This window comes from Pleurodeles waltl, chromosome 6 (genome assembly GCF_031143425.1).
Source record: "Pleurodeles waltl isolate 20211129_DDA chromosome 6, aPleWal1.hap1.20221129, whole genome shotgun sequence".
In the NCBI taxonomy this organism is placed as follows: Eukaryota; Metazoa; Chordata; class Amphibia; order Caudata; family Salamandridae; genus Pleurodeles; species Pleurodeles waltl.
This window is the reverse complement of record NC_090445.1, coordinates 1,584,853,729-1,584,879,236: the sequence shown is the minus strand read 5'-3', so window position 1 is coordinate 1,584,879,236 and position 25,508 is coordinate 1,584,853,729. Positions and strand designations below refer to the sequence as shown.

The window sequence follows — 25,508 nt, the reverse complement described above, 5'->3', positions numbered from 1 at the left end:
GCGGACCCCTGAAACACCCCCCTGGGGACCCCAGCGACATAACGTGAGCCCGGTTTGGCTGCTGCGAGCGCCCGGAGGCCGGGTCTGTGTTGGTGGGCCTGGCGCCGGCGGTCACCCGCGCGTGCTGGCTTAGACAGTGCGCGTGGGGGAGGGGAGACGCTGCGGCTGCTCCCGGCCGAGAGGGAGAGGAGCCGAGAGTGCAGGGGAGCCCCGGGGGGCCTGATCGGCGGCTGCTTCGGGCCGCGGCCCTCCCCCCTTTTTGTTTCTGGCATGCACAGCGCCTGGGGGCGCCGGCCCTCTGGGCCCCTTCCGACCTTCGACTGGGGAGCTCTTTCGAGCCTCCCGAGTCCCCAGCTGGTGCGTGCTGGGCCCGGCCGGCAAGAGGCGTGCGGAGGGCGCGCTGCGGTGGTGACTGCCTGGCCCTGAGATGGTGAGGAGATTAGAAGAGGCGGGGCCTGAATTCTGGGCCCTGGTGGAAAGACGACCTGAGAGGGCTTCGGCTTGGCCCCTGGTCGCCTCCCTGCGAAACCCTGCTGAGGTCCTGCATATTGCACTGAGGGCCCTGCACTGCCCTGGCAGCACAGAATCAAGTGGACGTCGACGCGAGAGGTGAGGCGGGGGGCGGAGGCCCGGGCTGGTGCGGCAGTGTGTTCCTGAGGTACCCCCTGGTGTCTGGGGCTTAAACATCCTGGCTCTGGAACCTGGTGCCTGCCTGGCTCCCCTCCCCCTCCCCTCCTGTGCTGTGTGGAACTCCCTGCTACTGGCGAAATTTGTGGAACCCCTGTAAAGGAAACAGGTTTGACCTGGGAGGCGGAACGACTGTTCAGTGCTCCTGGAAGCTGCCTGGTGGCCCTGTGAGGAGAACGGAGTTGCCGGCCGGGTGATTTTTTGGAGGCGAAGACCCGCAGTCTTGGTTCGGTTCACTTGAGCTGGCGCTAGCTGCATTATTCGTGAAGTATTGAAAGATGGTCAAGGCAGATAAGCGACAGGCTAAGCTCTCCTTCTCTGGAGGAGAAAAACGTGGTGCCCCTCCCGCCTCCCAGCCTGGGGACGCGGACGTCGAAGGGGAGCCTCCAGAGATGTCTGTGATGTCCATGTTCATGGAACTTAAGACCAGCTTGGCAGGTATAGACGCTAAGCTGGACCATGTGTCGGAGCAGCTGGATCGCATCAGAGCCCGGGTTGATGACCACAATGCCAGGTTTGAGGCTCTGGAGACTCGCACGTCTGAGGTAGAGGATGCGCGTAGTGGTGACGGAGAACAGATTGCGCAGATGGAGCGTCTCCTGGAGGTGATACGGAACAAAAATGAGGACCTGGAGGCCTGGTCCCGTCTTAATAACATCCGTATCGCGGGGCTGCCGGAGGCAACTGACATGGGTCGCATGGAGGACTTTGTTGAGAATATGTTACAAGAGCTGTTTGCTGGCGAGCTCTCTCGGCTGTTGGTGATTGAGAGGGCACATCGTTCCTTGGGTCCTCGCCCTCCTCCTGGCACGCCTCCACATCCAATTATTGCACGACTATTGAATTATAGGGACCGAGATGCTGTGCTCCGGTTAGCTAGGGAGAGAAGACCTCTAGTATATAAGAACTCCAAAATTAACTTCTTCCCTGATTATACCCCAGGTGTACAGGCCCAGAGGCGGGCTTTTCAGCCGGCAAAGTGCCTGCTTAGCCAGGCTGGAGTTGGGTTTGCCCTGTTATACCCGGCTAAACTGAGGGTGCGACATGAGGGCAAGGTGCTGTACTTCTCGGACCCAAAGCAGGCGACTAAATTCGCTAGACGATTACCAAAACGGTCGGGGACAGGGGGGTCGGGGGGGGGCGGGCGCTGAGGACGCCTCTCTTAGCGACAATGACTAAGTGACATGTGTGGGATACTACTATGTCTGAAGCTGTGGGTGCGTGTGGGTCCGCTCCGTGATCGGGCCCCTGATGTGTAGCTGTTGCTTGGCCCATGGCCCCTCTCCCCTAGAACATCTGGGTGGAGAGCTGTTTGGCAGGCTTCTGCCCCTCGGATGAGTCCGGTTACTATTTGTTTTATGTTTGCAGTGTGGGCTTTGAGGTTGGTTGGGTGGGTCACTACGAGGGTCCGATTGGGGGGGGCCTGAGTGGGTGGTGGGAGGACTGGGCCAATTGGGGAATGTTTCAGGTTTCCTTTTTGTTAAGTTCTTGGCAGGTGGAGAGTTGTGTTCACGCGCAGTGTTGTACGCCTGTAGTTCTGGATGGGGGATGATGTTACCTCTGCTGTGAGATGCTTGACATGGAATGTGCGGGGGCTTAATGATAATCGGAAGGCCCGGCTGGTGACGGCTTATGTTAAGCGACATGGTATTGACGTCTGTATGATATAAGAGACGCATCTGATGGCATCTGCGGTTGGCAGGCTGAAAGCTGGCTGGGTTGGGGAGGCTCACTGCTCTACATACTCTAGCTACGCGCGTGGGGTAGCAATCATTATCCGCAAGGGACTGCAGTGGCGTACGCGCGAAATTATTACTGATCCCAACGGCAGATACGTGATACTGAGTGGAATGTTGTTGGACAGGGCTTGCCGACTAGTGGCTGTGTATGGCCCGAATGTCGATGACCCGGAGTTTTTCCTAGAGGTATGGCGCCTAGTGGAGTCGCTGGGAGCTGGAGCTGTGATCTGGGGCAGTGATTTTAATGTAGTCCTAGATGCTAAGCTGGACCGAGAGAGTGCGGCTAGGGTGCAACATGTTTCTTCGGCGAGATCTTTGGCGGCAGTGATGGATAGCGGAGCGCTGGTGGATCTGTGGAGGCAGAGACATATAGGTGTGCGAGAGGGCACCTGCTTGAATTACTTCCATAGTAGTTGGTCTTGTATTGACCGATGGCTGGGCACTAGGGAAGTGGAGGCTTGGACTAGAGCGATAGACCATCTTCCCCGTACGTTATCAGACCACTCACCAGTGTTATTAGACCTGGCGATACCTAGTGAGTTACAACCGATGGTGATGTGGCGGTTGCCCAGCGGTGCTCTCCGAGACGAGATCTTCCGAGAGGAGGTGCGGGAGGCGGTTCGGTTATTTTTTGATGAGAATTGAGGTTCGGTGGAATCTCCCAGCACTGTATGGGAGGCATTTAAAGTGGTTATCCGTGGGGTGTGTCTCGCGAAGCAGCATGGGATAGTGAAAGTCTTAAGGCGGGAGATGGCTGATATCGAAAGGAGGCTCGGTGAGCTGGAACGGCGCTTAGAGGCGACATGGTCAAGTGAGGTACTTGCGGAAATTAGGCGTGAGGTGTCCTTGTATGAGGAGGCCTCTCTAAGAGAGGTATGTTTCCTTGGGAGACACGCACAGGCTCGCAGGTATGGGGAGGGTGAGAGAGCCGGGAGGACGCTAGCGAGATTATTGCGTAGCCCCTGGGCCAGTAATTACGTTACTGGGGCGATAGATACTGAGGGCGGCAGGGTGACCGGATCGAGAGGTGTGATGCAGGTATTTATAGAATATTTCACGCAGCTATATGCGCCCCCGGTGGGTCTGAGGGAGGCAGATATGAGGGAGTATTTTGAGAACATCGCGCTAGTATGGTTTGAGGAGGCACACAGGATGTATCTGGATATGCCGTTCACAGTAGAGGAGGTGGCGGCGGCGATTCGAAGTTTACCCGGAGATAAGTCTCCAGGCACTGATGGTCTGACCCCCGCTTTTTATAAAGAATACGTGGATATCCTTGCTCCCTATTTGTTGGAGGTGTATGTGGAGTCTCTGGCGGCTGGGTCACTCCCAGCCTCCCTCCGGGAGGCTTTAATAATAACTGTTTTGAAGCCTGGGAAGGACCCGACACGATGTGATTCGTATCGCCCACTTTCCATGATAAACATTGATAACAAGATTCTTGCAAAAATGATAGCGACGCGATTACAGCCACTTCTCTCTAGATTGGTGCTTCCGGATCAATCAGGCTTTGTCCCTGGGAGGTCCACGAGCCATAATCTGCGTACTTTCTTTGCGGTGCTGGGATCATTAGAGACAGACGATGATGTAGCTGCGGTGTTTCTTGATGCAGCCAAGGCCTTTGATTCCCTGGCTTGGGAGTATATGTTTGCGCTTTTGAACCGAGTGGGTCTCAGCGCGTGCTTTGTGAACTGGATCAGGCTGCTGTATACCCTGCCCACTGCCAGGTTACGCCTTAACGGGGGTGTATCGGCTCCATTCCCGGTTTCGCGGGGTACGCGCCAGGGCTGCCCGCTGTCTCCGCTTCTTTTCGCGTCTGCAATGGAGCCGCTGGCGGCGGGACTGCGACAGAAATATAGCAGTAGTGGCTTACAGTTTCGGCAACACCTTGTCTTGATATCTTTATATGCAGATGATATCGCGATATACGTGCGAAACCCTCGGCAGAAATTAGACACTTTACTAGATGAAATCGTGCGCTTCGGGAATTTTTCTGGGGTCACTATTAACTGGTCAAAATCGATGATCCTGCCACTAACTCCCAGCGTGGAGAGATTTGACTCTCGATACCCTTTGGTTTGGGCGGAGGGACCAGTGCGTTATTTGGGCATACACCTGTGCTGCGACGCGGAAGCAATACGTCTTGCTAATTATGGGGCAGCGCTGACATGGCTAGAGGAAAAGGTGGATGTCTGGAACGCTTTGCCACTTTCGTTGACTGGTCGCATTGCTATTGCCAAGATGGTGGTACTCCCTAAATTTCTGTATTTGTTCGTGAATCTTCCCCTTCCACTTGCTAGGGGCTATTTCCGGCGCCTGCGATCTGCGCTTGTTCGGCTGGCGTGGGCGGGGCGGCAGCCGCGTATCGCTTGGGAGAAAATGACGCTGCCATTTGAACGGGGCGGACTGGCAACCCCAGACCTGGAGTTATATTATCACTGTGCTCAGGCGCATTGTGCGTACTACTGGCTAAATCCGACCCGTTATATGCCACACCTGGCACCTGAAAGTGATTCTGTCTGGCCTGATGGCTTGGTATGCGTGCTCGGTGGGCGGGTTCCGCCCCGCTCTAGGGGAATCGACACAGTCGCCTGCGCGGCGGGAGCGTGGAGAGTGCTGATGCAGCGGTCTGGGGTTTCTGTACCCTTTGCTCCTTCGCTGCCTGTTATGGCAGTTGCTGATGCTCAGATGTTCCGTGATGGAGGGGTGCGCGGGTTTCTACGAGACGCTGGCTTGATGGTGCTGGGAGACTGGATAGTGGACGGTCGGCTGTTGGATATTCCCGATGCACTTTCGGACTGTGATGGTACTCCGTTGCAACGTTTTTGTGCTCTCCGGGTCCACGCTTTGCTGCGAGATAGATTTTTTGAAGCGCTGGGTGCTCCCTTGGAGTTTCGTGCTCTGGAGGTACTTTGCAGCGCGAGCTCCCCCTCTAAGCTGATAACAAAGCTGTATAATGCTATGCAGGAGCAGGGGGGTGGCCTTGTGGTGTCCTCTAGGACTGCATGGGAGAGAGATGTGGGGGAGCCTATCCCGGAGGCAATGTGGCATAGCTGTTGTGCTCACATGAGGGCATTATCCCCGAATTACAGACTGCGCTTGCTGTATTTTAAGTTTCTGCACCGACTATATTATACGCCCAAGAGACTACATTCCATGGGGTTGCTAGCGGATACATGCTGCGCTCGCTGCGGGGCTCAGGATGCGGGCTTCTTGCATCTAGCATGGGAGTGCGCGGAAGTGTATAAGTTCTGGGAGGAGATAAGACGGTCGATTGCTGAAATGATAGAGGTGGAGGTACCCCTCTCCCCTAAGATAGCGCTGTTGGGATATATGGATGAGGTTCAGGGCCCGCATAGACGTTTGGTGGGCCTTCTCATGCTGTTGGCTAAGGGTAGAGTTGCTATGTGTTGGGGTCGGGGAGAGCTCCTCGTAGGTCCGACTGGTTACGAGATGCTGCTTTTTGCCATGATCAGCTGTTAGTATTTTGGGAACTTATGCCAGAGGGGTCCCGCCCCAAAGATATTTGGGCCCCTCTAAATGAATATCTGGCGACACAGACGGAGTGTGCTGCGTGACTGATGGCTCCCATTTGCGCGGTTCATTCCCCCTCGGATCATGTGGGTTACCTTGTTGTATGATAATCCTGCGCGATGTGACTGTGTGCTCCACCTGCCTTTTTAGTGGTTCTAGCAATTGTTACTTTCTGCAGTTCTTCCTGCTCGACGATGTTAGATTATTACCATTGGCGTGTATGTCCTTGTCCTACGTTGGGGCGGCGGACTTCTACGCTCCTCCGGTGTGGGGCTCCTTTTTGGAACGGATCCCTCGATATCAGCATATAGAGAGAGACTCTAGCAGAGAGCCACTTGCGACTTGGGATACCACAGTAGCTGTATGGTCTGTAATGGTTCTCATCTATCCCTGTCCTCTCGTTGAGAGATCTGCTCTATTAATGTATGTTTCTTTGGTTTGTGTTCAAATGAATAAATAAATAAAAAAATAAAAAAAAACCGTGCCCCCAGACTCATTCATCTATGAGCATGTTCCTCCAGATTGTTAGTTCTTTTTTTACTGCTGGACAGAAGGGCACTCCTCATCCCGTTACAAAGAAAGTAAAACGGTGGATGTGACATAGACTTGTAGAACACTGGGAGCATCTACAGGGTAGTGTATTGCCAAGACCTCATGCAGCATCTCAATGAGGCCAACAAAAAAGAGGACTACAGAGGAATACATTGTAGAAATAGAGAAATTAATTTGCATTGCCAGCATCGGATGTGCCTTGGCTGCAGCTGAAATAGGTTCAAGGCCTCAAGGCTAACCAATACAAGTATTGTCTTGCAAACACATGCCTGAATAAGAATTTCAAGATTCCACACTATGGTCCAGCAGCACCTCAGGGCCTGGGCAACTTCTCCTCAGACCTCAGATAAATCACAAGCTGGAAACATTGAATAAAGAATGACACTGACATAGCAAAAGCAACAAGTGGCCCTCAGCAAAAATCAACACTGATACATTCCAAAAACACTTTGCAACAAAGTGGTCCTAATATGATCACCAGGTAGTACATAGAAAGTGACTGGGCATACACACTTCTCAACAATCCACACTTGCCCACGTGATTTGGCATTGGGCATTACAACATCAAACATGCACATTGTTGCTTGTGCCTGGTCCTATGGCCACTCCCGCATCACTTCTTGATCCAAAAGCCCCTCCCCATTCCTGCATCATTGCTTGAACTCAGCCTCCTCCAGTATTGTCGCTTGCATCCAACCCCCCCACCCCTACCACCACTTCAGCATCTTCCCTTGCACCCAGCACGTCTGCCCCCTCGCCTGCAACTGCCCCCTCACTTCCCTCTTGGTCATTGCTTGCACCTGGCCCCCTCCTACTTCGTTGCTTGCATCCAGCACTCCTGCCCCCTCCCGCGTCGTTGTTTCCATCCACCTGTCCTGAATCGTTGTGTGCAGATACCCCTCTCATGTCAGTCTTGCTTGCATTCGTCCCCTACAGCATCATTGCTGTTTGCACCTGCCCACCCTGTCCCCCCTCCATCATCCTTCCTGCTTTTTATCTCCCTACACTGCCCCCTTACCTGCCATTGCTGCTTGCATCTCTTCCCAAACCCTTCTTCATTGTCCTTGCTCCCAACCGCACCTCCATTACCTTTCAGCATTGTTGCTGTTTCCACCTGCTCCCTGCTTTCTCCCACATCATTGCTGCTGGTCGTTGCTGGTTTCAACCTTCCACGTCATGCTTGCATCCGTTCCCCCTTCCCTCTACGTTGCGTGCAGTCCCACTGACCCTCCCCCTCACTCCCCTACCCCCCTGCATTGTTGCCATGGAACCCCAAAAGTGCATTCTACTCGTATAAAAGGTGCTTGGCTAATATTACAATAGTAAACATTTGTAAAGATTCTGTTGTGACTTCCGTTCACATATTTACTAAATTCTTCTGTGTGGACATTCACACCCAGCAGTAAGTCAAGCTAACTATAATTAAAAACTTGTTACACGTCTTCCACATCAGCCCTCAAGCCACTGCACAAAGCGATTTGAGTAGACTAACAGCATGTGATGTACAGTTCACGTGATTCAAATTAAAAATGTTACTTAATTGTAATAATTGGTGTGCAGCATGTGGTGCTGTAAATTCACATGTGCCCTGCCAAACCTACCCTCTTAATTGAATACAAGGTTGTACAGTGAACATGGTCTTTCTGTATACCCTAATTCTTGCACGTTTATCTCCAGCACACAGACATTACCAGTGCTTCACTTCTACACACACATTTACCTACCCTTTGGATGGGAAACTACACTCTTGAAGCATTGTGGGTTCCACCGGAGGGGCCATGACTCACTATGAAAACAAAACTCTTTTTGAAGAAAAACAGTTTGCAATGTTCAGAGTCAATACTAGATAGCAAAAGTGTGCACAGCATATGACTCTAAAATTCTAAAGTTCAAGAAATAAATGTTTTACTTCTTCATTAGGAGCCTTGCCATTAAGTTCAGGAACACTGACTATACTCACACATTTGTGAGACCTATTTCAAAGGCAAGTCTCTTTCATTAACAAATATTTTCACTTCGCATACTTGAAGACAGTATTCACTTCCCTGTCCTTTTTATACCTTTTTTAATTAACTTCAAATTCATCTAGAAAGTAATTTCGACCATCAGCTTGGTTTAGGAAAAACCCTTCTGTATTAACTTTCAGTTGGGAGAATTACAGGAAATTTAATACGGCACGCAGCACCCTAATTAAGGAGACTTTTGATGCTGCTATCCCAGAATCCCGCAGTGGATCATCATTTAGAGTAAGTTATTTTTCACAGAAAAGTTAAAGGATACATCCCTGCCTAGCAGTACCAGGGATGTGACAAATGTGTATAAACTTAATAAAGGTACCCAAGAAGATGAGTGGTCATAGCTTATGCTATTACTGCACTCTGGACTGCTTGTGAAAATAAATTTCCTTTTGGCCTAATCGCAGATAGTTGAATGTTAATATATGAAAAATGCATGCATAATCTTAGTAAAAGATAACATACAGATGTTTTGTGATGCAATACACTTTTTTTTAGACATCTCATCCCCGTGAGCTGAATATACAAGAAAGTCATATAATCGGACTTTTAGCTACATTGCAGTTGTTCCTCTACTTTGGAAAACAAAATTACATCCCTTGTCTAGTCATTAAGAAATCTTAAAGCATCAGCAGCATAGACAAGTGAACTAAATACTTGCTTATCTTCTTGGATATGAGGAACAGCCTGCCTTTTCATGTCCTTCGGAATTTACTTAAACGAAGAAGGAGGCTCAACAGACTTACCATTGGTTTGTCCACGATGATGCTTCAGATTCATCTTCAGGTTGAGTTCCTTCAGTGTGAACATTTTGTTTTTTAGTTTGACTTGCATGACAAATCTACAAAGGAAAAGTTTTTTCAAATATTGTATGAATCTGAGCAGCTTTGATCTCAACCACTGCACAAACAAGAGCTTGCTTGAAGAAAATTAATGTGTTTGAGGCATGTCTGGCTGTAGATACACATGCTTTGCATGCTCCTGCCATGTAGTGTTGGGCCCGGATGTGTGCAACTTGTTTTTCTTCAAAGAAGTCTTTTGAGACACGAGGTCTAGTGTGAGGTGGCTCTCTGTAATAATGCGCTTGCACATCGACTCCATTGTTAGATTGTTTCTCTCCATCATTGGATTCAGACGTGTGTGTCTTTGCTTCGTTGTCGACTCCGTCACGGTTTGCTCTGCATATCCCATCCTTTTGACAGTACTTTTTTCGATCACATTCTCCATCTGCTATTTAACCTTGTCTACTGCTTTTTGGTTCCTTTTGACTGCGGGACGGCTAAGGCCTCGCCCTTTGGGGCCTCCTTCGGACTTCATCATACCCCTTTGAGAATGCCAGACTGGTGATAGAACAGACGCCTTCCTGTTACTGTCTGAGTTGCCATACGAAATATCACTGCACCGAACAACACCTTGCCTGCAATCTGTGTTTGTCATCCAAAAACAGAGAAGCGGATTGTAGTGCTTGTAAATCTTTCCATTTAAAAAAGTCTCTTTGAGATTGTCAAACACATCGCCTGGAAATGTCACTTAGAACCATCGATGACACTCCAGACATCCTCAGAACACACTGAGGAAGAAGAGAGCCACACTCAACCGTCGACTGCAGAGGAAGAGACATTTTCAGTTGAGCGCAGTTCTGGCTCCGTCTTAGAAGTCGACCTGGAAATGGAGGATGTGACGCCTGCTCAGCAAGTGAGTACGGTCTTCCCTACACCAATACATCACACAAATCCCACCAAAAGATACTTGGTTCCTCTGGATCCACATTCAGAGGCCCTCGGTCCACCATTGCATTCTGGCCATGGTTAGCACTGTGTAACTGGTTCAGACCCCGCACCCTCCGGCTCTGCTCCGAAACCACCTTCGAAACCTTTGACATTGAGCACTTTGTCCCCGTAACATTGCCCTGTGGCAACCCGATTCTCAGTGCTGAACTGCCCATCAACCTCTACCACCTTGATGCTGAGCAAAGCAAAGCCAACATCCAAGTCCAACTCCAAAACATTGGTGGAGCCGATACTGCACAGACTACAGGAACATATGAGCACGCGGCAAAAACACATTTATATGCAGTCACACAGTGGACGCATACTGGCAATGGTTTCCACACTGATGCCTCCTCCACCACCTAAAAGGAAACTGACCTTTCAAGAGGCTTTGAACATGCCAGTTCCTCCCAAACAGAGGAAAAGAGTGGACACTCTAACCAGACCTTTGCCTGCCTCAGCACCACTGCCTCTACCTATTTCACCACCAGCTTCACCTTCTCCACCACATGACGGACAAGACCCATTAGCCTTATCACCACAAGGGTCTCCACAGTCATATACTGCTGGGTTTGGTGGGATACAGAACACATTTGGAACACTACCAAGAAATGACCCCTGGGATATGTATGATGCTGATTCCCCTTTGGGGATACAGATCCAGACCTCTGCCTTGCATGTCCTTCCCCTCCTGATAATGCCACCTATTACCACGTGGTTATAGCAGGGGCTGCCGAATTCCACAATGTGGAATTACATAAAAAGCGTTCAGATGAAGACTTCCTCTTTGACACACTTTCCAGCACCAACAGGGCTACACAGTATCTCCCTATGTTAAAAGGTATGCTGAGACACACTGCTGACATATTCAAAGAGCCCATTAGAGCTAGGGTCATAACACCTAGGGTTGACTAGAAAGACAAGACCTCCACATCAGACCCAATATACATTAGGGGTCAGTTGCCACCGGATTCCCTAGTCACCACCACCGCCTGCAAACTGAAAACCCATAGGCCAGTGCGGATACCCACCTCCTGACAAGGAGAGCAAGAAGATTGATTCTGTGGGGAGGAGAGTCACAGCTCAAGCTGCCAATCATTGCTGCATTGCCAATTCTCAGGACCTCCTGGAGCGCTATGACCAAATGCACTGGGATGAGATGGAGGATCTTCTCTAATATCTCATAGATTATCTCAAGAAGAGAGGCCAAGAAATGGTGGCAGAGGAAAAACGAATATCGAACACATCCATCTGACGTGCACTGGATGCTGCTGACCCCGTAGATAGGGGGATTAACACCAGCCTACTATTAAGGCGCCATGCTTGGCTTACAATATCTGGTTTTAAACCAGAAATAGAGCAGAACTACTGTATATGCCTTTTGATGAAGAGCATCTCCTTGGGCCTCAGGCAGATGCCACTCTTGAAAAAATCAAAAAAAGACATGGAGATGGCAGAAGCAATGAGGGCCTTCAGTCATCTGCTTCTCGTGGCACCTTTTGTCGTCCCAGTTACTGTGGGAGCTCAAAAGCCACCTCCTCAAATGCTCCCACTTCATAGCAAAGACAGCAAGGCCAAAGCACATCCCTCAGGGGCTACTATTGTAGCTCCTACAGAGGCAACAACAGTAATGGAAGAGGTAAGGGTGCCTCCCCGCGTGGACCAACACCCTTCGCTTAGCAGTGGCTTCCCTCTCCTGCCTCCCGATCTCATAACACCTGTCGGAGGTCGACTTCAGGACTTTCTCCCCACATAGCAAGAAATGACATCAAACCAGTGGGTGTTAGCCATTATCCAACATGGCTATTGTCTGGAGCTCACTACTACTCCTCCCAACTTTCTACCTGCACTCAAAGGTCACCAGAACAGCAAACGTTGCTAAAACAAAAAGTTCAAGCTTTTCTTCTCAAAGGAGCTATAAAATTCATCCCTCTTCAACACCAGGGTTCAGGGGTATTCACTTTATACTTCCTATTCTCCAAAAAAGATGGGTCTCTATGACCAATCCTAAATCTCAGACCACTAAACGAGTACATACTGTCAGAACACTTTCACAAGGTAACCTTGCAAGATGTAATTCCACTTCTGCAACAGGGTGAATTTATGGCCACACTGGACCTAAAGGACGCCTACTTTCACATACCAATCTATCCAGCCCATCGCAGATATCCCAGGTTTGTGGTGGGCGGCAAACAATATCAGTTCAAAGTCCTCCCTTTTGGAGTGACTATGGCACCTCGAGTATTCATCAAGTGCCTAACGATAGTAGCAGCCCATCTGCACATTAAAAAAGTACTCATATTTCCATATCTGGACGATTGGCTTATCAAAACCAACACTCACCAACAGTGTTTACAGCACACTCAGATTACAGTAGATCTTTTACACTGCTTGGGAATCACCATCAGCGTTCCCAAGTCTCACCTAAATTTTCTGCAATTTCAGCCATATCTAGAGGCTATTCTAAACACGTAAACAGCATTTGCCTACCCCAGTTCTGCAAGAGTACAGAATTTTCAAACACTTTTAAGACCTCAGTTTCAGCCAAATCAACAACTGGCAGTGAGGACAGTGATGCGTCTTTTACAGATGATGGCTTCCTGCTTCACCATAGATCCCCATGCATGATTACACATGCACCTGTTACAAGAGTGTTTAACCAGATAGCAGTCTCAGTCATAGGGTTGGTTTGGGGATCTAGGGCTAATAGACCGCCAGACTCATCACTCTCTGCAATTGTGGAATACCAAGAACCTGTTGAAAGCGCGGCCTTTTCTCGACCCCTTTTTCCCAACTCACTGTCACAATGTACACATCACTCACGGGATGGGGTGCACATCTGAAGGATCTCACAATGTATGTGGGACAACAAACACCGGCGTCTCCAGATGAACTACCTAGGGCTTCAAGCTGTTCACCTAGCCTTGAAAGTATTCCTTCCTCACCTCCTTCACAAGATTTTCCTATTCTAAACAGACCATATGACAGCCATGTATTATCTTCAACAATTGGGGGGGGGGGGGGGGCACGGTCTCCACCGTTAGCCCGTCTATCACAGATCATTTGGAAATGGGCAGTACATCATAACATTCACCTGTTGGCAATATATCTCCCAGACACAAACAATGACTTGGCAGACCTCCTCAGCAGGATGCAGCAACAAGTCCATGAAAGGGAACTCCACCTGCAGTTCCTCCTCCCGTACTTCCACTGGTGGGTGTTCCCTCAGACAGACCTTTTTGCAACCGCAGAAAATGCTAAATGCCCAAACTTCGCCTCCAGGTTCCCACATATAGTATCCAATGGCAAAGCATTTTGGATGAGTTGGTTAGGGATGTTTGCCTATGCTATTCCTCCTCTCCCTCTCCTTCCATTTCTGGTTCAGACGCTCAGGCAAACTTTCCCTCACTATGGTCCTAGTTGCTCCCATGTGGGCTTGACGACCCTGGTTTACAACACTATTAGATCTCTCTGTAGTCCCACACTGCAAGCTCCCCAACAACGCACTCAAAACCATGGAGAAATCAGGTACCCAGATCACAAAGCACTCAACTTGCCCATTTGGCTCCTTAGGTCATAGAATTTGGCTTCCTTAATTTGACACCTGACTGTATAACGATTCTTAAAGAAGCCCACAGACCTACCACTAGAACTTGCTCTGCAGCAAAATGGAAAATATTTGTTTTCTACTGTCATTCAAAACACATTGACCACTTCAAAGCTAGTGTACAAGACATTGTATGGTACTTGCTTTATCTACAAAAAGAGGTTTTAGCATTCACATCTATAAGATTACATCTTGCTTCAATGGCTGCCTATCTACAGAATAGGCAACAGGTCTCTATCCAAAATACCAGTCATTAAAACCTTCATGTAAGAGCTCAAAAGAGTTCTTACACCACAGTTTCCCCCTCACCCTCATGGAATCTTAACATTATCCTTACATGCCATACGGTCCCTGCATTTGCACCACTACATGCATCGCCCCCTCATTTCATTTCTTGGAAAGCGGCATTTTTAGTTTCTTAGATGTGTTAGTGAGTTCCAGGCTCTAATGCTGGAAGAGCCGTTCTTCCAGCTACAAAAAAACAGGGTAGTGCTACACACAAACCATAAATTTCTACCTAAGGTTGTCTCCTATTTTCACCTCAATGAATCGAGTTACTCGTTTTTTTCCCCCAGAACCAGATTCAGTTGCAGAGAGGGCTCTCTATACATTAGATGTTCAAAGGGCCCTTATGTTCTACATTGTAGAATAAAAACTTTCAGGAAGGCGAAGCTTCAGCTATTGCTTTTCACCTCCTCATAAAGAGAACCCTATATCCAAATCAGGCATAGCCAGATGGATATAAAAATGTATTCAAACATGCTATACTAAAGCCAAAAGAAATGTACCTACACCTCCTAGAGCACACTGTGCCAGGAAGAAGGGAGCATACATGGCTTTTCTAGGAAACATTCTTATAGCTGTAAGGCAGCTACGTGGTCCACACCACTCACCTTCACTAAACATTATTATGTGGATGTTTTAGCACGCCAACAGGATAATGTAGGTCAGGCAGTGCTACATTCACTTTTCCAAACAACTGCAACACCCACAGATTAGCCACCGCTTCTGAGGGGGACTGCTTTACAGTATATGCAAAGCATGTGTATCTACAGCCAAACATGCCTCAAACTGAATATGTTACCCTGTAAGCATCTGTTCATAGCATGTAGTGCTGTAGATTCACATGCACCCATCCTCCTTCCTGCACACCTATGGCCATTGCAGTTTTTCCTACATTATTTTCACATGGGTATCTCATTACTTACACACTCCATTCTCACCCTTTGCGGGAAAACAGTCTTACTATGGAGTCGAGGCCTATGTGCATTATCATATTGAGGACAAGTCACTAGACCTTGTGACTCAAAAGACTTCTGCAAAGAAAAACAACTTGCACACATCCTGACCCTACACAAGATGGAAGGAGTATGCAAAGCTGGTGAATCTACAGCACGACATGCCACAAACCGATACTTACAGGGTAAGTAACATATTCCTGCTTGTGTAAGGGTAAATAACAATCTCTTTTTGAAAAAGGAAAGCCTGGTATTAAGAAGTGCTAAAAACCCCAAAAGAGTTATTGAACCACCATGATACCTTTAATAAGCTTAGAGCACTGTGGAGCAGGCAGAGACATGCTCCACAGTGCTGCTTTGTCTTTTTCCTGAAACAAATGGTGATATGGTAAGCTTTGGAGAAACAACAAAAGGAGGGGCAAAAAATGGGATGTTCGGAGTACAAACTCCTGGTCCCGTGCGTAAGGCTCCCACTAGACAATGAATCAAAAAAAGTTACACACGGTTCCAAACAATGTAGAAGGTTTCCTTCCAGGGGATGGTCCAATCAGTAGATGGAAACCGAAATTTTTCAAAGCAAGAGCCCTCACTCACCATCCGGTGACATGCTTCATCATAGGGCTCAGCTCCTCGTCAGGCCGGCACTGCAATGCCTGACGGGCCCCACAAGGGGGCTCTTTGCCGGGGATCTTTTGAAAATCGTATGTAGCCGGTCAAAAACAAAAAAGTGTGAAGGATTGGTATATAGGAAGAATGTTAAAAATGACTAGAGGTAAAGACTAATGATTTTTATTCTCATGCTGATACCTCTGACATGATTAAAACCAGAAAGCGGGGAATTGGTGGAATAATGTCCACATACCCCAAAAAACAGGTAGGTATAGTTGTTATGTCTCTTAATAGGGAATAATAAGAAAGAGACAGTGCACACAGGGTCCCCTGTGTCACTTTATGTAGTTGGTCAACATGTTTCTCGCTTTTTCAAAGAATTATCTTACGCGATTCGTCAGGACCTAATTACATACCTAATCCTTTAAATAATGGGAGTTCCCACAAATGAGGAAATCAAAACCTAAAGAAATTTGGAAGGAAAGAAACCAAAGTTAGAATATAACATAGCTTATAAGGGCAATGTATTCACAGTATATCATGTTGTGAAACCCCATACGTAAGTGAGGGATCCCTAAAGTGCCAAGTGACGCAAAGAAGTGATGATAACATCTATTAGGGAAAAAAAGTGCGAAAGCCAGTGATTCATTTGATATGGTAAGCTTAAGTGTCATCATTCGGACCACTGACCTTACTACATGGGATTGCACTTGGTTAGATCGGGAGAAATTAAGAGAACCTTTGGTAGTGCCAGTAGATTTGTATTTTAATAGAGTTTTATGTAGCCCAATCTAGACCCTTTCGGGTGATAGAGCACTTTACAATAATAATAAAGAAATTATGTTATACAACAAACAATATGCTATGTACATAAAAAGTGGAGGAGGTCATGTGTCACTGGTTATATAAGCAAATAATAAAGTCAAACTATTAGGAAGAACAGAAATAGGCACATATAGTCAACCAAAAAGCAGAGTCCAATAGGTGTCAGGCGATGTGTGGCAGGTTGGGCAATGGACAGAATAGCGCAGTTCTCAGAAGTGTTGGCAGGCGTGATAAGTGGAGCCTCACATGGGCAGGTAGGCGTTGCATGTGAGAAGAAAGAGGTATGTCTTCAATGTGAGAGAAATCTGTTGGCTAGTAGAAGTTTTACTTCTTTTCTGAAGAAGGAGGAGGGTCGCACCTGGTCTCTGGAGGAAGAAAGTTCCAAACTTTAGGGGCCATTCCAGAAAAGTATTGATTGTAGGTTTTCTTTTTGTTTAATTCTTTGACTTTTTGTTGTTAAGTAGTAGGGAACTTGTGCTTTCGAAAGTTCTGTTTCTGCCAGATAGGGTCAGTTTCTCATCCAGGTAGGAAGGAGTGCTGTGATGCAGCTTTATGGGTCATAGAGGCAATTTTGAGATGGATCCTGGCCTCAAAGGGTAAATGTTTCAGAGATTGGAGGCCGGGAAACATATGATCTCTTTTTTTGGAGCCAGTGATGAACCTTGCTCCTGCATTCAAGTTAGCCTTAAGGGACGCTAGTTTGCCTTTTGGGAGGCCTGCAAGTGTAGCTCTACCATAGTCTTAAAGTGCTTGAAACACTGTTTTGAGATCTGCAGTGGGAAGAAAAGGTTATAGTTTCCTTAATGCGTGTAGTTGATGGTTAGCATCTCTGGTGGCAGCACTGAGGTGCTTTTGCATGGAGAGGGTATTATCCAAGATTACTTCAATGGATTTAGCCGAGTCAATGGTGTGAGGGGTACAATTCAAAGGAGTACGATGTGGAAGCCAGTCTTTGATATTAGGGACGAAGCTGGGTGGTGAGATCAATAGGAATTCTGTTTTGAGGGCATTGATTTTGAGGTGGTTACGAGTCAGCCAATGTTGCATTTTTGTCAGGGTGTTATTAAGGGTGCTGGTGCCCTCGGGTGCGGTAATTTAAATGTAGCTTTGAGTTTCATTTGCATACATGTGATATGAGATGTGAGAGAGTTTGAGGACTTTGGTCAAGGGCTCCATGTGTAGGTTGAACAGTGTTGGGGAGCGAGAGTGGAACCTTGGGGGCTCTAGAATTACTGGCGACTGATCGGAAAGAGCATTATGGATTAGAACTTGTTGAGATCTATTGTGAAGGATGGAGGAGAACCATTTAGTATGATACCTTAGAGACCCATCCTGTGTTCTTTTAGGTTCAAAAGGGTTTCCTGATTGTCAGTGTCAAACACAGCTGATAGGGCAAGTAGTATAAGCAAGATTCATGCTGATCGAGCGCACATAGAGCATCGTCAACAGTGTGCCCCAGACTTGTTTTGGTGCTATGACTCTGAAACCGAATTGGCATTGGTCCAGGAGATACTAAAGAAATACTAAATGCAATAAATATTTTATTGGGAGGTTAGTCTCCAGGCACTGATAGGCTCACTGCCAAATTTGATAAAACTTATAAAGACATATTACCTCCACAACTTTGAATGTATACAGTGAAGCCCTTGAGCTTGGTCAACTGCCCCGCCATCTCCAAGAAGCAATAATTACTGTCCTCTCTAGGCCCAGCAAAGATGGAATCAAATGTCAGTTATATCGACCCTTTTCCCAAAAAAATGTATGACTAGATTTGACCCTTACCTGGACAGATTGGTTTCCCCAGAAAAGCTTGATTTATCACAAGTAGGGCCACAGCCCACAATGTCACACCTTATTTGCGATGATGAAACATTCACCCAGACCTTGACAATTGCAGCTTTCTCAGATGCAGAGAAGGCATTTCATTCTCTAGTGTGGCCTTTTCTTGAAGTGGTATTGGAATTTATGGAAATACAAAATAACATCATTGGGCTGATATGCTTTCTATAAGCCCGCCCCCTGTGGCAGAGTCTATGTAGACAACACTCCATCTAAGAGCTTCCTGGTTCGTAGAGGCCGGCAACAGGTATGCTCCATTTCTCCTGCCCTGGCATTAGAGCTCCTGGCTTGCATATTGGGACACAAACATTCCCGTTGTGGGATAGCTTTCCCCTGCAGATGGATACTACTCTGCCCATGGCAATTATATATTCCCATTAGTGATAACCCAGATGATGACCTGCACACTAGTTGGGGAGATTGGTCATTTTGTGAGGTATGTGGGTCTATTATTTAACTGGGAAAAGATGGCATTATTTCCCTGTACAATGACCATAGGGAGGTCGGATGTAGAGTTTTCCCTGCAGTGGTGTCACGATTCAGTCAAATAATTTTGGGTTTCTGTGTTTAATGACTAGGAAGCCCTTGTCCATAGTAATTATGGCCCAGCCATGCAAAGGTTACAACAGCAAGTTTAGCGGGATAGAAAAGGCTCCTACTTTTGGTAGCTGGAAGAATTCCCATCATAGGAATGGTGGTCCTCTCAAAGTTTCTATATTCATAATTATTCTGATTCCACAAAATGCCTCCTGCTATGCTGATCTCCACACACTCCTGGCTTGGTTAATTTGGGCAGGTCAACAACCAAGGGCCATGTGGGATGTCATGACTAGACTGCTTAGAAAAGGAGTTTTTGCGTCCCTGATCATCTGGTTGCTCAGGTACACTTTGCTGCCTCGTGGAACTTTCTTGACATGGGACCCCCACACCTTGTGAATGAATGCAATCAGGTTGAGAGTGGTTCCTTACAGACCTGTAACTTAGACAGTCTAGATCATCTCCTGCAGTACACACCACGTGATGCCAAAGTGGGCATGGTGGTCTCTGGCCAATGAGTCTGGCTTAAACTTATTATCCTCCCTTGTGGAAGTATTTTCATACTTCGAACTCAAACAAGCGTCAAGGATGTAGTGGTCGACATTTCTGCTTGCCCTCTCTAGCGTCCAGAATTTGTCTCTTCAGCCTGCTGGCCTCCCATGTGGCTCGGGGGGTCATGGTGCACTCTTCCCCTATGTAGCCTTCATGTTTTTTCAGGAATCCTGTAATGGCTGCCACGGTATATTCTACATGTTTTTGTACCCCACTGCTTGACAGATAGGCGCACAACTTTCCATGAAAGAGCTAATGTTGATGAAGTAGGTTCATCATAGGTTTATATGTATGCACATGCGTGTGCTCACACACACACACACACGTTTATGTCACTTAAACCCAATTAAATAAATTACTTACCAGTGTAGTTACGTACAAAACAAAGCTCTTGTGGTATTTGCCCATGCTCTTAAGACTTGCCTGTTACTGAGCTGATTGGTATACCATACAAGCACTACGAGTATGTGTCCAAAGGGCACTTTCCATTACAAGCGGCAGAATTTCTCTCTACATATGAAAGACTGTACCCTACGCAAGTGACCTTAAAATAACAAGATGTACAATATTCTCAGTTAATTTCTGTCTGTGACCTTTTTGCAGTAGGGAAATGAAACCTGGTGGATCCTTTTTGTGTGTCATTTCTAGGCACAGCATATGTACATGATGTAGAGAGATCGTTCAAACGTATGTACTCGGTTCTAAGTCTTGCAAGTAATTGCATTGCCTCGTGTGTTCAGCCTTCTTTGGCAAAGGTGATGCATGTTGTGTTTTATAAGTCATTGACATTATTGAGCTTCCTTCACATATGGTTTTCCTTTGACTTTTGTGTGGTACCTCCTTTCTTTTTAGTACTAGTTGAGCCTGCGGATGGTGCTGAGTTACCGGAACCCAGAGCGGCAGAACCAGCCGCCTCCCCTGTATACGACCCGAGCCTTATATCTCCTACTGCACCACCATCACAAGTGGAAGAGCGAAGGTCTGAGTGTGTGGTCTGCATGGAGCAAGAGGTAGGCACCTTGAAATGATCTATGCAAATTATTTCTCCTGCTTTATCCAGATTTCCTTTCATTAAAATCCTACACTGTCACTCCTTTGTGATACATTGACAAGTGATTGTTTTGGCCAGACATATCCTCTCATTTGAAATTGTATGAACTGACACCATATACTACATGCCTATAGTTAAACAGCTAAGTTTGAAAACCCCTAGAACAGTGCTTGATGTAACAAACAAAATGTGTTTAGTTATGACATGGGCCAAGGTTTTGCTTTTAACTATTCATGCAAACAGTTAAAAGGGGAAAGGGCAAAGGGTGAACGATCCTTCATTCTTCCGACGTCAACTTTCTATTTCAATTACTTGAAGTGTAAGCTAGTCACCGTGTCTTGGGCCATTATATTGCTATTTTAAGTATAGTTTTGTCAACCAAATAAGGAAATCTGTCAAAGGTGTTCACCAATATTGGCATATAACAATGTTTCACTGCAGAATTTATGGTTATAGATTCCAAATATTGTGAGGCATGTGATTCCTAATATGCTGCTGCAAAGAAAACTTAAATTTACAGAAAGGTCTTGTTAGGTGCACCACATTAATTTTCAGTGCATGTTCAAATGGCTGGCAAACAGCGTTCCGAGCACCATGCTCCCTCTGTAGGACCTTCCCCTGCCCCTCACACAGACAAAACATTTGCAGAATATTCTCATAACAGTCGTCTGTCTTTCCTTCCAGGCTCAGATGATCTTCCTGAACTGTGGCCACGTCTGCTGCTGTTCCACCTGCAGCGAAGTCCTGCGTACCTGCCCGCTGTGCCGCAAGGACATTGTCCAGCGTATACGCCTATACCACAGTGTCTAGATTCAGAAAGGAACATCTTCTACTTGTGGGCTCTAGCTGCTGTTGTTAGTGACCTATACTAGAACCAGTGGTTGTCATCTGTCTGACAGCTCCGTTTGTGGGGATCCAGGACCCCCGATTGTTGCTATTAGAGCCGCAATCCACGTAAACAATGTTGTGAACTTCCAGTAAGTGGGAGTACGAGTGAACAGAATGCTCAGAGGAACCTATACCCTGCCTTACTATAAATGCCGTTATGCTTTTCCAAGTGAAGTTTCAGCTTCACTGACAGATAGTGGTGTTCTAGGGGGATCTGTTATACAGCTGTTCTAGGATGCTTTTTGTTGCCTTCTTCAGATCTGTGGGTCCCTGGAATTGCACTTTGTTTTTACATGAAAGGTTAGAGCGAAAATATTTTATGTGTTATATGTAATTCATGTTTGAAGGGGGAGATCTCAAAATTTAAATGTGTTTAACTCTTGCCCTGTATCCCTCGAGCCCGTGCCATTCATGACCAGCATTCGTTATGATAGTATGTGAAGATGACTTGCCTCCACTGGGTTAGGGTTATTCTTGACAGCCCTTCCTCCCAGAGCACCCGGTCACCATTGCTAGCTCCGATCTCTTGGTCCAAACATGGACGTTCTTGTTCATATTCATCAGGCACGTCTGTATTGTGCTTCTTTCCAAATCAGGTCACTGGGGTGAAGTTGAGTAGAGCTGATGGGAGCGGGCATGATGAGCATTAGGGGGAAAAGGGAAAGGAGATGGAGGTAACATTACCAGTGAAAACCAAATGAGATACGAAAAGAATAAAATAAATAAAAATGAGCATGGTGAGATTTAAGGGATGCACTATTTCAGTAAAATAGGATGCTTGCTTTATATAATTTGTCATAACTTTGTTTTTAATGAAAGCTAGTTTAAGAGGGGCTAGGGGCCAGATGTAGGAAAGGATTTGCGAGTCGCAAACGGCAAAATTTGCCGTTTGCGACTCGCAAATCGCATTTTCCTATGCAGAAATGCATTTTGCGAGTCGGGACCGACTCGCAAAATGCATTTCCGAATCGCAAATAGGAAGGGGTGTTCCTTTTCTATTTGCGATTCGCAGTGGTATGCAATACCATTTGCGACCGCATATGCGGTCGCAAATGGTGTCGCAGTTACCATCCACTTGAAGTGGATGGTAACCCACTCGCAAATTGGAAGGGGTCCCCATGGGACCCCTTCCCCTTTGTGAATGGCCCACAAATTATTTTTTCAGGGCAGGTAGTGGTCCAAGGGACCACTACCTGCCCTGAAAAAATACCGAAACTAAAGGTTTCAGATTTTTTTTTAAGTGCAGCTCGTTTTCCTTTAAGGAAAACGGGCTACACTTAAAAAAAAAAAAAACTGCTTTATTTAAAAGCAGTCACGAACATGGAGGTCTGCTGACTACAGCAGGCCTCCATGTTTGCGAGTGCCCATAGTCGGTATGGGGCTGCACTTTGCAACCCACCTCATTAATATTAATGAGGTGGGTCTTTGCGACCCCATACCGACTCGCAGATGGTGTCTGAGACACCGTTCTGCATTACAAATTGCGACTTGCAATTTGCAAGTCGGAAGGACTCGCAAATTGCAAGTCGCAATTTCCAATTTTGCTACATCTGGCCCTAAGTGAGGCAGAGAACAAAGGGAGGTGGAATTAGGCCGGTGGGTTGTTGAAGACCAACATTATAGCTTATATGAGATGTGGCGTAATGCCTTGCCGCAGGTCAGTGTAGAAAAATAATTTTGAAAATTGTGCCGTCTAGTACCCGCTGAGTTGGCCAAGGTATTCCAAGCTGTGAAGTGTGCACTCACACACAACCCAGACTATCTGATAACTCACAGTGTTAGGTGAATAGATCCATGGGCTTCGGGGCACTCATTTAAACGTCATAATTTCAGAATTTGTAGGCAGTGTTTTCTTCTCTCCTTCAATGTTTTTCCAGTGGCTGCCACTTGGCCTCACATAACTGCTCCACTTGTCTATGTGGGACTGTACCCTGCATACTCACTGTCCAGCGGAATCCCATCTACCAGCCTCCTGCCCCATATCACACATTCAGTATTAGTTGGTCCTTTAGCCCCATGTTTCCAAATCTCATTTCCTTCTCTCTCTCCATCTCACCTAACCCCACTATTCCCCCACCAGGTGTTGCATTTATTTTGCTCTTCTTCCTCGTTTGTCTGATTCTCATTACCTGTTCTCCCCAACATGTCTGAACCTCATTGCTCCATTCTTTTCTACCCATCCAACATGCCTTTCGCTCTCCTGACATGTCCAGTGCCTGCTCCCATTGAGACAACCTAATTTTCCCCCTTTCTACTCCTTGTCTAATCCTACAGGACCAGTGTTGGAGCCCCAATTTATCTAATCCCCTTATCCTACCTTCTTGCACTTTATCGACTTACGGGACTTCTCTCTCCCCATAAGCACTGAAAACGTATGTAGTGAGTTACAGCTGTTCGTTGAACAGGATGACTTCGCTGGATGGGGAAGAAAGTTAAGAACACCAGTAAAGATGGGCAAAAAATAAACTCATGTTTACATTGGACGTTTGGTGCCATAATCAATGTTTCAAGGCATGTAAGAGACTGATAGGACAGGTATTAATAATAAAAGAGATATGTACTTCAAAGAATACGAATGTAAAGTGGCTATCGCTGTCAGAAAAAGGGAAACAAATGTAAAAAGCAGTATGTTGCGCACAAGAAGTACTTTTCATGGGCAGGTCCCAGTAGGTTTTGAGGACTGGCACTTTCTTCATTTCATGAGATAACCAATACTTTTGACCAGGACAGAAGAGCTTTGCACTTGATATTTCTATTTTAAGAGCTGAATTTGTCGAAAATAGATTTCTTGGTCTGGCAGTGGATAAAAGGCAGCAGAAGTAGATCAAGACATGGACTAGCAACATGACCCAGATTTCGAACTTGTTTCCTGCACCCTGCTTATTGCACCACAGCTTCTTAAATAGTCACAGACTAGGTATCACACAATAAAAAATACTGCTTCAAGTTACAGGAGCAGTGGTGCAACATAAAGTAATTTGAGTAACCAGTCACAGACCCCTAGTGTATTTACTGCCTAGCATGGGCGCCCTCAGTATCCCTACTTTAGGCAGGGTTCGGGTGCATTCTTTGGGCAGAAGCTTGCTCAGCTTAACCGTCCACTCTTGTAGCCCTATATCCACTAATTTGTCTTTTGTGCCATTTGCTATATGACACAGTTTAGGTAAGAACATCCTTAAACTAGCTCCAAGACAGCCAAAGAATAATCTTGAAGTAGATGGTGACTAAATCTTCTCTATAGCAGCGCCTCGTTCTGTTCCTTCTCCCAACCCTCCGGCAGAAGATGCACAACTTGATAAATACAATTTTAAAAAAATTGAATAAATAGACCAAGGAGCAGTTACTGTTGTGTGGATATTTTTAAGTATCTCCATTATGCACCATTTCTGCAAATGTATTTTAATTAGTCTTCCTAGTGACTGCAAGGAACAGTGGACAGCTGTTAAATGGAACTAAATTGCACAGTTCAGCTGTGCACGCCTGTCATATATTTACATTTGATGGTCACAGAAATTTAGTTTAAGGCAGATGAATGCCACCAAGCCTACAGGACTACCAATTTTTCTATGTGTTGCTTATAATGTCTTTTTTGGTTAAGGATTGCCATCAGGATAACCCTCACAAAATATATTTTTTAAGTACGTCAAGTTGCTCTAATTTTGCATTCACTGGTCTGATTGGAATAATTCTGCTATAGGGTCAGAGGCTTTGAATTATCCTACTGCCTAACTGTGGGTCCGAAATTGTCTTTTAAACCAAAAAAAATAATGTGGCAATGGGCATTACCTCAAGTATTTGTTTGTAATTTGTTTCCTTCTTAAAGTCTGCCATACCACCACAGTGCCATTTCACTAGGCGCACTCTTCAAATATGTGTTTCTGCAAACAGTGTAGGAATTGATCAGCTACAGCAAGGTCCAGTATCTAATAGCCCCAAGGAATTGGATTGGTATGGTCCACGATATGGGGAAGAAAAGACTTTGAAATAACAGTTGAGAAAGATTACAAACTCTGGGTTTAGATCATTTTTGCGGTTTCAACGTTTATTTTCCAGGATGGGGAAGCTT

The 25,508-nt window shown here is 46.5% G+C and overlaps 1 protein-coding gene across 1 annotated transcript in view; it reads left to right on the top strand.

The window, feature by feature from the left end:
- LRSAM1 (leucine rich repeat and sterile alpha motif containing 1) overlaps positions 1–22,190 on the top strand; it is a 233,945-nt gene extending 211,755 nt beyond the window's left edge. The window contains exons 24-25 of the mRNA XM_069241372.1: positions 20,356–20,513; positions 21,239–22,190. Coding sequence (XP_069097473.1) covers positions 20,356–20,513; positions 21,239–21,364 — 284 coding nt within the window. The 3' untranslated portion in view covers positions 21,365–22,190. The remainder of the gene's footprint in view (positions 1–20,355; positions 20,514–21,238) is intronic.
- The last annotated feature ends 3,318 nt before the right edge of the window (positions 22,191–25,508 follow it).